Source organism: Cnephaeus nilssonii, assembly GCF_951640355.1.
Source record: "Cnephaeus nilssonii genome assembly, chromosome: 9".
NCBI lineage: Eukaryota > Metazoa > Chordata > Mammalia > Chiroptera > Vespertilionidae > Cnephaeus > Cnephaeus nilssonii.
In genome coordinates, this window is record NC_137080.1 from 63,210,509 (window position 1) to 63,225,893 (window position 15,385).

At 37.7% G+C, this 15,385-nt stretch overlaps 1 protein-coding gene across 3 annotated transcripts in view; it reads left to right on the forward strand.

Annotated features, from left to right (window-relative positions):
* The window catches only part of SLC17A5 (solute carrier family 17 member 5), a 68,845-nt gene that overhangs the window by 32,687 nt on the left and 20,773 nt on the right, over positions 1-15,385 (forward strand). For all 3 annotated transcript variants that reach the window (XM_079781182.1, XM_079781184.1, XM_079781183.1), the window contains 3 exons: positions 1,031-1,117; positions 2,301-2,419; positions 11,172-11,330. In XM_079781182.1, the coding sequence (XP_079637308.1) occupies positions 1,031-1,117; positions 2,301-2,419; positions 11,172-11,330 (365 nt within the window). The remainder of the gene's footprint in view (positions 1-1,030; positions 1,118-2,300; positions 2,420-11,171; positions 11,331-15,385) is intronic.

Here is a 15,385-nt window from a genome sequence, read left to right on the forward strand (position 1 = left end):
CAAACCCACTCTCTGCTTTTCTACTTCCATGCCTTTACCCATTCTATTACAGCTACCTCTATATCTTCTTTCTTACCTTGTTTCTACGGTACCAAATTTTACCCATCTTTTCAAAGCCCTCTGCTGCTTCTTACATCTTTTCCTGACCTCTGAAAGTCAGAGGTCATCTGTCTTATATTTGAGCTTTCATATTGTTATGTGACACTTAACACTTTCTAACATCTATCTATATATAAGCCTAAGCGACTGAACAACTGGTCACTATGATGCATACTGATCACCAGGGGGCAGACGCTCAACGCAGGAGCTGCCCCCTGGAGTTCAGTGCGCTCCCACAGCCAACCTCCTGTGGCCGGCTAACCTCCTGTGGTCCCTTCTCCTGGCCAGCTGGCCCCGATTGGGACTGGGCGAGACGGCTCCGATTGGCCCTGATCACCGGCCAGGCCTAGGAACCCCACTCGTGCATGAATTCATGCACGGAGCCTCTAGTATAATAATAAGACCACAACTTGAGCCAAGAAACAATATCTGATTATTTTAGCTCCTATCCTACCCACTAAGGTGTCTTGTGTATAGCAGTTAAAATTAATTTTATTATTTATTTCTCTGACACAATTGTTTGTAACATATTGTGGACAAATTAGATTATTACAAGTTTCATTCTTATTTCATCAAGTATGCTGCTCTAGGTTATGTTTATCAGTCTTAGAGATCACCTTTGAACCTCAGATACCTGGATTCCTAACACATGTGACATTTACCCATTCATATTATAATAGGTCTTATATTGATAGATGCCTTCTAATGCAATAGCTACATAGTTGTAACTAATGGAACTACATATTAATGTATACATTTTACATATTGTGTATTCTCCGGTAAATGATTCCTTAAGAAAATGGATTGTTTGTATTTACATGTGACTAATTCAGTTCTTGTAGGATCTGAATCATTCTTTCTTTTCTCCATTATTTGTTACCCATCTTCTTTAAGCAATAGATGGGTAACAAAGTCTTTGTTGTTGTTCTAGGAGCACAGCTTGGGACAGTAATTTCTCTTCCTCTTTCTGGAATAATTTGCTTCTATATGAATTGGACTTATGTCTTCTACTTTTTTGGTAAGTTCATTGAAAAATTTAACCTAAATTATAGTGTAACGAATCCAAAATGTAATAGTAGTCTCATAATTAGTTAAAAATATATATTCCAACTCACTGAAGTAACCATCTCCAAAATCACAAAGCTCTAAAACACTGATAACCTATTTTTCAAGTTGATATGGTCAAAATAATCTAACTGAGTTTTGACCTGATATTTATTTGGGGATATTTTGCAATAGAAACTGCTGTTGAATACAAGACTTAAATGCTATACTTACTATCAAAAATTACTATGTTGAATATTATTGAAATGTATATTTTGAAAATTTTCTTCTCAAGCAAAGTAGGATGCTTTCACTTGTTAGTTTTAATTTTGTCCCAGGGCTTTTTACTTCCCAGTCTCATTAGCATAATGATACATGTTTTCAATAAATTAGATTGCCACAAAGACATTTTATGCAGAAAATCTATCTGCAATCAAAACAAAAGAAAACCAACATAAAACAATTAACAGATACCTGTGGAAATTATAGCTTGTGGAAATTTATATTTTAAAAGGTTTGCCAGCTTGCTCTTTCTCTCTCTGGAGCACACCCATGCCTTTTCCCCTCTCCTTCTCTTTGCCTATTTTTTTTTCCTAAGCTCAAAGGCCTTCTTTTGTTTTTGTTAGTTTTTTTTTGTTTTTTGGGGGTTTTTTTTGGGGGGGAAGGGGTTGTTTTTTCTCTCTCTTTTTTTTAATAATCTTTATTTTTTAGAGTATTACATATGTTCTCTTTTTTCCCCCATTGACCCCCTCCAGCCTACCCCTGCCCTCCACCCCAGGTCAAGGGCCCTTCTTTTGTCTCTAACTTGTTTCCTGAGCCCACAAAGCTCAGCTGGCTTCTACAGCTCACTTCTTCTACCTCTACTTCCTAAATAAACTTTTGCAAATAAATAAAAATAAAAGATTTGTCTGGTATACTCTGAAAAGCAGAGTCATATGGTCAAAAGTTGTTCTCTTCAAAATTTATAGGAAATAATAGAGATAGCAATTATCCCATTAAAGAATTATGAGAGGAACTTAAATAAAAACTAAACTGAAACCAATATACATTGATTTTATAATTACATAATTTTTTCAACACATGTAAGAATTACTGTTGGTGCATTCTAATTTTATATTATATTAGAATAATTTTAACTATTCTTTTTCTATTTTAAGGTATTGTTGGAATCATTTGGTTTGTTTTATGGATCTGGTTAGTTAGTAATACACCTGAAACTCACACGACAATCTCCCACCAGGAAAAGGAATACATTATTTCATCGTTAAAAAATCAGGTATTGACTTTGGCATATTTTAAAAATAATTTTGAAACTTTTCTCTTAAGAATTAAGATACCAATTTTTTTTTTTACCACGTTACGCAAATTAGATTATTACAAGTTTCATTCTTATGGATCTGAATCATTCAGATCCCAATTTTTAACAGGTATTTTTATTGTGCATGCTCTAGGCAAAATGGAACAGGCAAATGAAATAAATGTACAAAGTAGGTATTTGTTTGTTTTGCCGGATAAATTCTAATTCTCTCTAGCTTAAATCTATGAAAAAATTGAAGTTATTTTAAACCTTCTAGAGCAGCAGTTTTCAACCTTTTTCATCTTATGGCACACTAATTACCAAAATTCTGTAGCAGACAAAAATAGTATATATTTTTTGCTAATCTGATAAAAAATATAAGTATAATTTTGATTCATTTACACCAGATAGCTATTGTTGTGTTGGCTCTTGTCATTTTTTGGTAAAATACGTTTTTATTGATTTTTAGAGAGAGAAGAAGGGGGAGAGAGTGAGAGCAATATCAAGTGGTTGCTTCCTGAGTACGAGGACCTAATAACCTGAGCATGTGCCCTGAACAGGAATTGAACCAGCAACCTTTCTTTCGGTGCATGACACGCCACTCAAACAATTGAGGCTCACTGGCCAGGGCGGCTGTTGACTTTTTTTTAATTTGACAGTCTAAGGGAAAAGAGGTCAGTGCCCTGACTAAATAGTCAAATATTGCATATTTTAAAAATTCTTGTGTCACATTGGTTGAAAATCACTGTTCTAGAGTAATGATTATCAGGTGAATCTTAAATTTGTTTTCTTCTTAATTAGTAGAAAATAAAATGTGTTATTTATGAAAGGAATCTTACAGCTACTTATAATATTCATATAGATACATATAGAATCTTATTCTAAATGTTAGTTGTTAGAAAACTAGTATGTTTTTATCTGTACTTTAAATGAGTGTGATTTAATGATGATAGCACATTTAATATATATACCTATTTGCCCCTCTACAGTAGATCTTTAAAAAAAATCTTATTAAAACTAGATTTCTATCACTTAAACACAGTAGCAAGTCAGAAATAAAAGTCTGTCATAATTTAATATAAGAAATACTCAAGCCATGAAAACAAAATATTTGGCCCTAGCTGGGTTGGCTCATGGTACTAAAGGGTCCTGAGTTCAATTCAAGGGCATGTACCTTGGTTGCAAGCTCCGCCTTGGTCAGGGCACATGCAGGAGGCAACTAATCGATTGGTTTCTTTCACATCGATACTTTTCTGTCTTTCACTCTCTCTTCCACTATCTCGAAAAATTAATGGAAAAATATCCTCAGGTGAGGATTAAAAATATATATATTTGCCTTTTGAGGGGAATAAAAGATAATCTGAAATCACTAAGAAAAATTAAAATATTTATAGTCCTTTCTTGGCTTTATTAATGGCTTCAGAGTCACTTTATTAGTTTAAGAACATAAAATATTTCATTTGAAACTTTTGCCCAATAAGTAACCATTGTTGATATTTTCAATGTTTATAGAAAGCATAGGCAGGTAGAATTTAAACATTTACTCATTTACATTTCTTTTAAGTTTTATAAATTTTGCTACAAGTGTATCTACAAACTGCTGAACTTTAGAAAAATATGGCATATCTTGTTCTTTGCTGAAGGTCAGCAAAAAATTAGAAGAAATCAGCACTGTGATAAGGAAAGTTACTTTGAGATCTTAGTGTCCTTCATGATGTTAATCAAATGAATCACCCACTTTTTCCCTTGAAGAAACCAATAAAAAGAATGTAATGCGCCCTAACCGGTTTGGCTCAGTGGATAGAGCATCGGCCTGTGGACTGAAAGGTCCCGGGTTCAATTCCGGTCAAGCGCATGTACCTGGGTTGCGGGCACATCCCCAGTAGGAGGTGTGCAGGAGGCAGCTGATCCATGTTTCTCTCTCATCGATGTTTCTAACTCCCTATCCCTCTCCCTCCCTCTCTGTAAAAAATCAATAAAATATATATTTTTAAAAGAATGTAATGCCATGTTAACAGGTCTTGCCACATAAAACTTTATATGTTTGTCACATTTTCTCAGCATTACTGGGCAACAGTGAGCTTCTTCTATTGTTATTTTCATGGACTTATGAAACTTTTTAGTTTTAGATTTTTTTCAAAGCTTTCTCTACTTGATGTGTGTCTAAATCTGTCCATTATCCAAACCTACGGTTAATTTGTCCTTTCATATGCTTCAGAAAGTAGAATATTCAGAAGCAAGAGGAGTTAGAAGGATAAAATTTCATAAAACCCCAAACTGCATTCTTAAATCAGATGATGTCATAGTTGAAATGTCATAAAATAATGTGTTTCATGAAACTTCACCTTTAAATCTTGGATCCAAGAGATCTAGATCATCGGCTGTACTTTATTCATCCTTTAAACATTTTTTGACAATGTACAATGTCCTAGTTTCTTTGTCAGGTACTGGGGGCTTAAAAAATAAAAGAAAATGAACAAAACATGGTTCTTATGGGATCTGTGATCTCCAGAGGGAGACAGACATGAATGAACAGAATTTCAATATAGTGTAGTCTGCATGATGCAGTGCTATAAGACAGACACATAAGCTCTGGCTTGTGTAGCTCAGTTGGTTGTAGCGTTGTCCTGTACACCAAAAGGTGGCAGGTTCAATTCCTGGTCAGGGCACATACCCAGGTTACAGTTAGATCCCATATGCAGGAGGCAACTGGTTGATATTTTTCTCTCTCCTTCTCTCCCCTTCCCTCCCTTCCTCTCTCTAAAATCAATTACATAAATTAATTAAGTAATGTTTAAAAAACAACAACAGATGCACAGGAAATCTTTGAAACAAAGAAGGCAGGGGGCCTCAGCCAGCCTGGGACATGTCTTAAGTCCTCTGGTGTCAGTGCCCCCCTGGCCAAAGATCATCAAGAACATACCTGTAGTTGAACAAAATTGGGTTTCTTGGTTTGTTTTAGTGATGGAGAAGGCACATCATGAGGAACCATAGGGCATCTCAGTGAGAATTAGGAGCTTGTTATAATTTAGACTTGGATTCATTGACTTTGGGGAGGATTTAAAGAACTACTGTTTTGGTGTTAGTAGCAATTCTATAATTAATTTTTTTCTAGAAGGTGGGGCTAAAGCTGTTAGCCAGGAGAGGATATGTTTGCTCCTTTTTTGTGGTTTATAGCATTCTTATTCTGTCTGTGTTCAGACATGATTATAGAGTGGTCTTGTTTTTGTCTCATTCCATCATGTTTATAGAATGGCTTTGTTCAAGTTCGATGGTCGAACACCAGGACCTAGTTGTTACAAGCAGGCAAGCTCAGGTGATGCCTGGGGATGCTTTTTTCTTTCTCACTAATAAAAGCTTTATATGATCAATCTAGAAAGGGAAATTGGAGTTAGCCCAACAAACTGGGGAAGTGAGAGATGTGCAGGCATTCCAGGCCAAGTATATGGTGCAGCGAAGGCACAGGAGACAGGGTAATATCTCAGGAAGTGAGCAGTTAGGTATTGCTAAAAGTGAAAAGCAAAGAGCAGCAGAAGATACAGGAGGTAGGCAGAAGTCAGATCAGAGGGTCCCCTATGTCTCACTGAGGAGCTCAGATTTTATCTTGCAGGCACTGGGATGCCATGAATTGTTTGTAAACTTGGTGACAGAATGAGGCTTGCATTTTAGAGAACTTACACTGACAGCTGTGTGGAGAGAAGATCTGACCCAGATAGGCGAGGTTCCAGTTAGAATGCTTTCTTATTTATTAAGCTCAGAAAAAGTCAATACTTATAGGCAGAAATGTGATTTCATTCTTACATTTGGTAGATCTTACATGTATGGCAGCATATATAGTTCTAATTCTGATTTAGAAATTGTTACAAAAAGAGCAATAAAATCTTCAGGGCACTCTACAAGTGTACTCCCAAGGCCAGCTCATAACTAGTGAGCTCTTTCCTAGTGAATGCTTTAAGATCATCAACATCTCTGTTTTAAAGATCTCTTTTTAATAAATTATAAAAATACATTACCACTTCACCCATAGAGGTTTTCTTTCTTAGAGATCTCATATTGGTTTTTTCTTTTCTTTACTTAATTCTTGAGAACAGAATTATATAATTTTTTTGTAGTTATCAGAGCAGTATGTGCCTTCTCTTCCCCAGTTACTGCTGGGAGCAGGACTCTTGAGAAAAGGAATTTTCTGAGACTCACACGGGATCATGAGACATAGTAGAAAGCTTTATTTCTATGGAATTATATCCCTGGGTTTCCAAAGTCCCATTTCCTTTAGTCCAGTCATAGAAGAAGTGTAGCTGGGATTTCAGTAGAGCTGGAAGCAGAGCCAGTGTCCAGAGTTTCCTTTCCATGTTGGAGCAGGTCCAGTCCAACATCAGGGTAGTTTAGCTTGTGTTTCCCACTGCCTTCTTGCAGTCCATTGCATGTGGGGTCCGCATGGCTGTGGGCCATACAGGCAAAACAAGGAAGCCAAGAATCACAAGTCACGAGCCAAGTGCACCAAGAGTCACAAGGGGAACCAAGAGAGTGAATTTCTTTGTTTAGGGGATTCTGTATCCTCAAACTTCCATGGGCTGGTAGTGGCCATACCCATTAAGTACAACTATCTCTGTGTTCAGGTGTACTTGACAAGAAAGCAAAGTAGCAATTATATTCCCCATGTAAGATTCCAGACCTCGCTGATTGTTTCATCAGAAATTCCATTATCACTCAAATATCAAAGAAAATTTGCTTTCAAAATGTTGGCTGGGAAGATGATCTGAGCAATTTAAAATTTTCCTTCCTAGTGTATTTTTATTTATCACCAGTGGCATTTCAGAATAATATAGAGCTCTCATGTTTTTGCCAACATGTAGGTTAATGAAGCCATAGAGAATGTGTGTGTGGACACTGTTTGATTGACAAGTCTTCTCTAAAAGTAATATTTCAGAACCAATAGCATGAGAATAATTTCTAGATCTAGAATATCAGAAAAAAACTGTTTTGTACTTCATTAAGGTCTTACCTTAAATCTGTGTCATCCATTATAGTAGTCACAAGCCCATGTGGCTATTAAATTTTTATTTAAACTAACTTAATTAAAAATTTGGTTCCTCTGTTGTGTTAGGGCAAAATGCCAGGGCTTAATAGCCACATGTGACTACTGGTTACCACACTGAGAAATGCAGATATAGAATATTTCCATTGTTGTAGAAAATTCTACTAGACAGCACTACCTTAAAACCTTGAAGGATTTTTTTTAGTGTCTGCTGGATACTTGGATGGTTTCTCCTAGTAACATTTAAAAATTCCTCTTTAACTTGAATGCTTTTATAAATGAAGATTTTTCTTCCCTGAAACATAACGTATAATGTGAAAATGCTGTAAATTGATCTCATACTTCTTATTGGGAGAAAAGACTTTTGTACCCACTTTACAAATTAACACTAAGCTGTAATATGTGCATATCATATTCTTTCCAAACCTCCATTCTCCCCAAAAGGCAAAATGTTCCTTTTTGTGGAGAGAACCTTTAAGATCTACTGTCTTAGCATCTTTCAAGTATATAATACGGTATTATTAACTTTCATCACCATGCTGTACATTAGATTCCCAGAACTTATTCATCTTATAATTAGAAATTTGTACCCTTTGACCAACACTTCTCCCTCAGCCCCTAGCAACTACCATTCCACATGTGTTATATCATAGAGTATTTGTCTTTCTCTGTCTGAAACACCCTCAAGGTCTAGTCATGATGCAAATGGCAGGATTTCTTTGTGGCTGATTGTCTAAGTCAGTATTCTCCACGGGCTCCCAGACCTCAGCCAAAAGGGGCTGGAGCTGGTTCACAACTGCCTTTAGGGTTTGTCGCCAGGACCATGATTTGTATTTGTTTTACCCAATGCATAGGTGTGTGAAGCTCCTCACAGGTCCCTTGGCACATGGTGCTGGATCCCACAGCTCCCACAAAGGCACTTTTGTCTATGGATGGATTCCAGATGAGTCTAGGACATCTTATTTGGCCATCTTGCTGATTTCACTCTCCACTTATAGCTGGTCTTGGTTAGGTGGTTCTCAAAAAAATACCAGATTATCAAAAATTCAGTTGCTATTTATAGGCTGTGAAAATATGCTAGTATGGCTAACTTTGCTTCATTTTTGCTTCATTTGTACAAATGAGATTATGCCTAAATACTGTTGGAATGCTATTATCAGAGCCATATATTCTTCTAAAACAATACTGTTAATTAAGCCCTGGCCAGTGTGGCTCAGTTGGTTGGAGCATCTTCCTGTACACCAGAAGGTGGTGGTTTCCATTCCTGGTCAGATTGTGGGTTTGATCCCTGGTCTAAGCATGTATGGGAGGCAACTAATGGATGCTTCTCTTTCTCTCTCAAAAAAAAAAAAAAAAAATTAAAATAGCCCCGGAGGTCATGGTTCAATTCCCAATCAGGGCACTTGACTGGGTGCGGGCTCGATCCCCAATAGAGGGTGTGCAGGGGGCAGCCGATCAATGATTCTCTCTCATCATTGATGTTTCTATCTTTCTCTCCCTCTCCCTTCCTCTCTGAAAACAACAAAAATATATTTTATAAATAAATTAATTAATTAAAACATCACTGTCACTACATGCAAGTACATGCATCAGGAATCTTAAAATTATTACATATTTCACACTAAAGTTTCTGTTTCTGGGAGAGGGGGTACATTATTCAGAATATATTTAGTTTCCAGAGATCAGATACATTTAAACATGTACCTTTCAACACAGAAGTGTGATTCATTTCCTTTGTGGGTTTCAAAGCCATATAAAAAAAATCTATGTTCCAATTCCTTTAAATTCTAAAATCTCTAGACTGATCTTGTCCTTCCTCTTGTCTCTGAGTTTTTCAAGCAATAGGGGTGGATGGGGAGGTTGCAGACCTCTTTTATCTCTATAACTGTAGGTGACTTCTGCCATTCAAAGGGAATGTTTGGAGTTGACATTATCACACTAATTACATTTCAATTTTTCTTCTAATCTGAAAATGGACTCTATTCTATCTAATAAAAGAGAAACATGCAAATTGACCATACCTCCGCTACACCCACAAGCCAATCAGGAGTTAGTATGCAAATTAACCCAACAAATATGGCAGTGGCCACAGAGCTGGAGCAAGCAGGAGGCTGGGGTTGCCCCCAGCGATGGAGGAAGCCAAGCTTCTCGCCCACCCTGGCTGGCCCTGGCCTCCACTCAAGGCTACAAAGTTTCAATTATATAAGATAAATAAATCCCAACAAAAATGGCGGCAGCCATGGAGCTGGAGAGAGCAGGAGGCTTGGGTTGCCCCTGGCAATGGAGGAAGCCAAGCTTCCCACCTGCCCTGGCCTCCGCTCAAGGCTACAAAGTTTTAGTTATAGAAGATAAATAAATCCCAGATACCAGTGCCTCCACTTGGGTTGCTGGGGGGCGTGGCTGGCCTGCAAACCACCACAGGCCCCTCGCTCAGGCTGCCCCATGCCCCAGGGGAACCCCCACCCTGATCCGGGACACCCTTGAGGGCAAACCAGCTGGCCCCCACCCATGCACCAGGCCTCTATCCTATCTAATAAAAGAGTAATATGCAAATTGACCATCACTCCAACACAAGATGGCTGCCCCCATGTGGACAAAAGATGGCCACCACAAGATGGCCAGCAGGTGAGGGCAGTGGGAGGGACTAGACCTGCAAGGGAGGGCAGTTGGGGGCAATCAAGCCTGCAAGGGAGGGCAGTTAGGGGTGACCAGACCAGCAGAGAAGGAAAGTTGGGGGCAACCGGGCCTGCAGGGAAGGGCAGTTGAGGGGGACCCAGGCCTGCAGGGGAGAGCAGTTGGGTGGGGGACCAGGCCTGCAGGGGAGGACAGTTCTGGGGGACCAGGCCTGCAGGGGAGGGCAGTTAGGGGTGACCAGGCCTGCAGGGGAATGCAGTTTAGGGGTGACCAGGCCTGCAGGGAGGGCAATTAGGGGTGACCAGTCCTGCAGGGGAGGGCAGTTAGACATCAATCAGGCTCGCAGGGGAGTGGTTAGGGGGTGATCAGGCTGGCAGGCAGAAGTGGTTAGGGGCAATCAGGAAGGCAGGCAGGCGAGCAGTTGGGAGCCAGCAGTCCTGAATTGTGAGAGGGATGTCCTACTGCCCATTTAGGCCCGATCCTAAATGGGATCCCCTACCGGGATCGGGCCTAAATGGGCAGTCGGACATCCCTCGAGGGGTCCCAGGTTGGAGATGGTGCAGGCTGGGCTGAGGTACACACACACACACACACACACACACACACACACACACACCTCGTGCACAAATTTCATGCACCGAGCCTCTAGTTACTGTATAATATTTTTTGAAGAGTTGGTTTAAAAATCTGGAATTTGCCCTAACTGGTCTGGCTCAGTGGATAGAGCATTGGCCTGTGGACTGAAGGGTCCCGGGTTCGATCCCGGTCAAGGGCATGTACCTTAGTTGTGGGCACATCCCCAGTGGGGGGCGTGCAGGAGGCAGCTGATCGACGTTTCTCTCTCATCTATGTTTCTCACTCTCTCTCCCTCTCCCTTCCTCTCTCTAAAAAAATCCATAAAATATATTTTTTAAAATAAATAAAATAAAATAATTAAAATTAAAATCTGGAATTTACTAATCAAGGCTGATAATGTGTTCTAGTTGGGATTTTGGCTAATAATTACAGATCTCAACATAGCTGTAGCTTATCCTAAATGCGCCTGGTTGTTTGTTTTTTCAGCTTTCTTCACAGAAGTCAGTGCCATGGAAATCCATGCTAAAATCCTTGCCTCTTTGGGCCATTGTCGTTGCACACTTTTCTTATAACTGGACTTTTTATACCTTGTTGACATTATTGCCTACTTATATGAAGGAGATCTTAAGGTTCAATGTTCAAGAGGTAAGAAAATATAATCGATAATGAAAACACAACACCATTTATGCTTCTTATATAAAGTACAGATTTTGAACTGCACACAGAATTTGTTTTTATCTATGAGAACTTCAGTTATTTTTATCTTCCATTTTACTCTAATATACTAAATTTTAAAGACTTGTCTTTTTTGCTTCACAGTTGTTCTTTCTTTTTTCAGTGTGTGTAAACTCTTGATTCATGGTATCTTTTGGCTGGAACCCCAGTAACCATAAAGTCCTACTCATCCCGAGTAACCTGCAGGATATCAGATCTATGTCCCAAATTCCTTTAAACTCTAAAACGTAAAGTGGCACCAACATTCACTTCTGCAAAGGATGTAGCGGGACTGCTGGCAGCTGAGCAAGGAGTTGTAAAGTGCAGGTTCTTGTGCAGAGGCTGCTCTGCAGCTTCATTTAGGATCGGAAAAGCTGTAGTTGTAAAGCTGTGTAAGAAGGACCTTCCGGAAACTGCCAGTTCCTTTGAACTCATCAGTTGAGGTAGTTCCTATTATCTCTATTTACATTGATGGATTTTTGCCTTTAAGAGACTGAGGAAAAGCCTAAAGGGAAAGAGGCACAGTGTGTAAGGAAAATTGGTGGTATTTTTGCTTTCAAAATTAAGGATAAATTAAAGACAATGTAAGAGTTAAAATGATAAAACTCTTAGAAAGAATATATCTCTGTGACCTTGGACTGGGTAAGTTTCTTATATATAACACCAAAAGCACAAGTAATCAAAGTAAAAAAAACTAGATAAGTTGTACTTCATCAAAATTAAAAACTTTTGTGTATCAAAGGACACTGTCAAGAATGCAGACCCACTGGAGGGGAGAAAATATTTGCAAGTCACATATCTGATAGGGGTCTAGTACCCGCATTATATAAAGAACCCTTACAACTCAATAATGAAAACACAACACCATTTTTTAAATGAGCAAATGATTTGAATGGACATTTCTCCAAAGATATACAAGTGGCCAATAAGCCCATGTAAAGATGCTAAGCATCATAAATCATTAGGGAAATGTAAATGAAAACCATAACCATATACCACTTCACACGTTTTAGAATTAAAAACAAACAGAAAATAACAAGTGTTGAGGATGTAGAGGAACTGAAACCTTCATACACTACTGGTAGGATTGTAAAATGATGTAGCCACTGTGGAAAAGAGTTCATCAATTCCTAAAAAAACTGTAAACAAAGTTATATGACCCAGTAATTCCATTCCTAAGTTTATATGAAGAGGATTGAAAATATATGTCCCACAAATACATTTACACAAATGTTCGTAACAGCATTACTCATACTAACCAAAAAGTGGAAATAATCCAAATGTCCATCAGCTAGTGAAGAGATAAACAAAAGGTAGTATATTCATATAATGAAATATCACTCAGCCACAAAGTGAAAGATAGCCCTTGTTGGGGCCCAGGGCAGGCCAACCCAAGATATCCCACAATGGCATATTGATTATTCCTAAGTGGCAAAATCACTTAAGAAGCATATATTCTTTCTGATGTTTATAGCAGCACAATTTACAATAGCTAAGATTTGAAAACAGCCCAAGTGCCTATCAGTAGATGAATGGATAAACAAGCTGTGGTACATTTACACCATGGAATACAGCAGTAAAAAAGAAGGATCTCTTACATTTTGAGACAACATGGAGGGACCTGGAGAGTATTATGCTAAGTGAAATAAGCCAGTCAGAAAAAGATAAACATCACATGATCTCACTCATATGTGGAATATAATGAACAAAAAAAAAAGAAAAACTGTTGAACAAAACAGATCCAGAGACATAGAAGAAGAGAACAGATGTGGAATCTCAAAGGGAAGGCGGAGGTGGGTGGGTGGGTGGGAAGAGATCAACCAAAGAACGTGTATGCAGATCTAAATATTATTCCACTGAGGTTTCTATTTGAGATGTTCCTGGGAGAACTATAGAAAGAATGAAATATCAATAGCTGGCCAGTGATTACTGCTGTGCACTTAATTGCCTTTATTTTTTATGGAATTTTTAAAGTTCTATAATGAGAGAATTTAAAATAAGAATCTTTTACCTTGCATTTTCGTATTTAAAAAGGCATTTTCTTTTTTGAATCAAATTTTTTTAAATGTGAATAAAGTTTGACAATAATTCTCAACTTAAATAGAAGCTTTTTTATTGAGGTAACATTGATTAATAACATTATATACGTTTCAGGCATACAATATTATAACTTGATATTTGTATACACTATAGTAAGCTCATCACCAAAAGCCTAGTTTCCATCGTCATCATATATTTGACCCCCTAAAAGCCTCTTTTTAACATGGACTTTTTTCTTCAGAAATCAATTTATTACATTCATGAAATGGCCTTTCCTCAGGATAAGGCTAGCTTTGTATTTAAAATTATAATCTCTCATTAGTTAAAAATTATAAAGTTTTTGATCTCTTGTTATAATCTTGCTTTTTCATGTAAGTTTAGTTTCATTAGTTATCCTACCATTTCTTTTTTTCCTAGTTTTTTCCAATTCTAGCGTCCATATTTCTTACAACTCAGTGAGAGTCAGGGCAATATCTATTAACCTATTTTAGATATTAATATTTTAGAATCAATTTTTTAAATAAATGAATACAAGGAATTTTATCCTTGCACAGAAAGCTGAATAACTGTAGAAGATACTCATGGAATGAATAAATGTTGAAGATTTTAGTAGTTTTAGGTTGTTGGGAGTTTTTAACATTGGAGCATTTTTTAAAAATATATTTTATTGATTCTTTACAGAGAGGAAGGGAGAGGGAGAGAGAGTTAGAAACATCCATGAGAGAGAAACATTAATCAGCTGCCTCCTGCACACCCCTACTAGGGATGTGCCTGCAACCAAGGTACATGCCCTTGACTGGGACCCTTGAGTCCAAAGGCTAACGCTCAGCCTTCAGACTCAAGGGTCCCAGTCTTCCCAAACAGAAACTCCCTGAGCCAAACCGGTTAGGGCTAACATTGGAGCTTTAGGGGGGGAAAAAATTGGAGCTTTAAGTGGAAAAAATCAGTAACTCTGTGAATTATCAGCCTTATCCCATTAGGGAATAAGACCAAGATCTGAAAATTCATTTCTCTACTTGCTACAGCTTATTCATCTGTAGGATTCTGCCCCAAGTAACAATAGATGTAATCCCACTATGCAGAAGTCTAAATGTAATAAGATTTAAAGAGGAAATTACACAGCATAATACCAGAAAGAAACAAAAATTTTCAGGTACAGCCCTAGCTGGTTTGGCTCAGTGGATAGAGCATCAGCTTGCGGACTGAAGGGTCCCAGGTTCCATTTCGGTTCAAGGGCACATGCCTGGGTTGCAGGCTTGATCCCTGGTGGGGGACATGCAGAGGCAGCCAATCAATGATTCTCTCTGATCATTGATGCTTCTATCTCTCTCTCCCTCTCCCTTCCTCTCTGAAATCAATGAAGATATATATATATATATATATATATATATATATATATATATATATATATATATATATATATATATTTTAAATGTTTTCAGTTATAGAAGAACTGGAAGCATACAGCATCTGAATATAGAAAACCACAAACTATGATGAAAGAAACATTTTCTTAAGCACACTTTAATTTAAAATATTAAATTTTTCTGGTCTGCACCATGAATGATGCTTAAATGGAATTATTGTAAGATTTAATCATCACTGATAAAATATCTTTCTGCCTTTTTTGTGTTTGTAAACACTAACAAGTGTATCCATCTTTCTTAGACTTATAAAAACATTTGTATGTGTGTTTTTTGTGTTTTGTTTTTCATTTAGTCTTGGCACCTCAGACTTATGCTGAGGAAAAATGAATAGAAGAAAAATGTTCTCTTATTCTGAGTGTGTGTTCTTCATTTTACAGAATTTGTGATATCCTACAAAAATAACACATTTCTATGATTAATTCTGTTTCATATCTCCTGGTGTTTTCATTTTGCTTAGGTGATAACTTAAAGCAAGAGGGAAAAGATAGAGTGTCTCTCAATCATAGCCTTTGTCCTCTG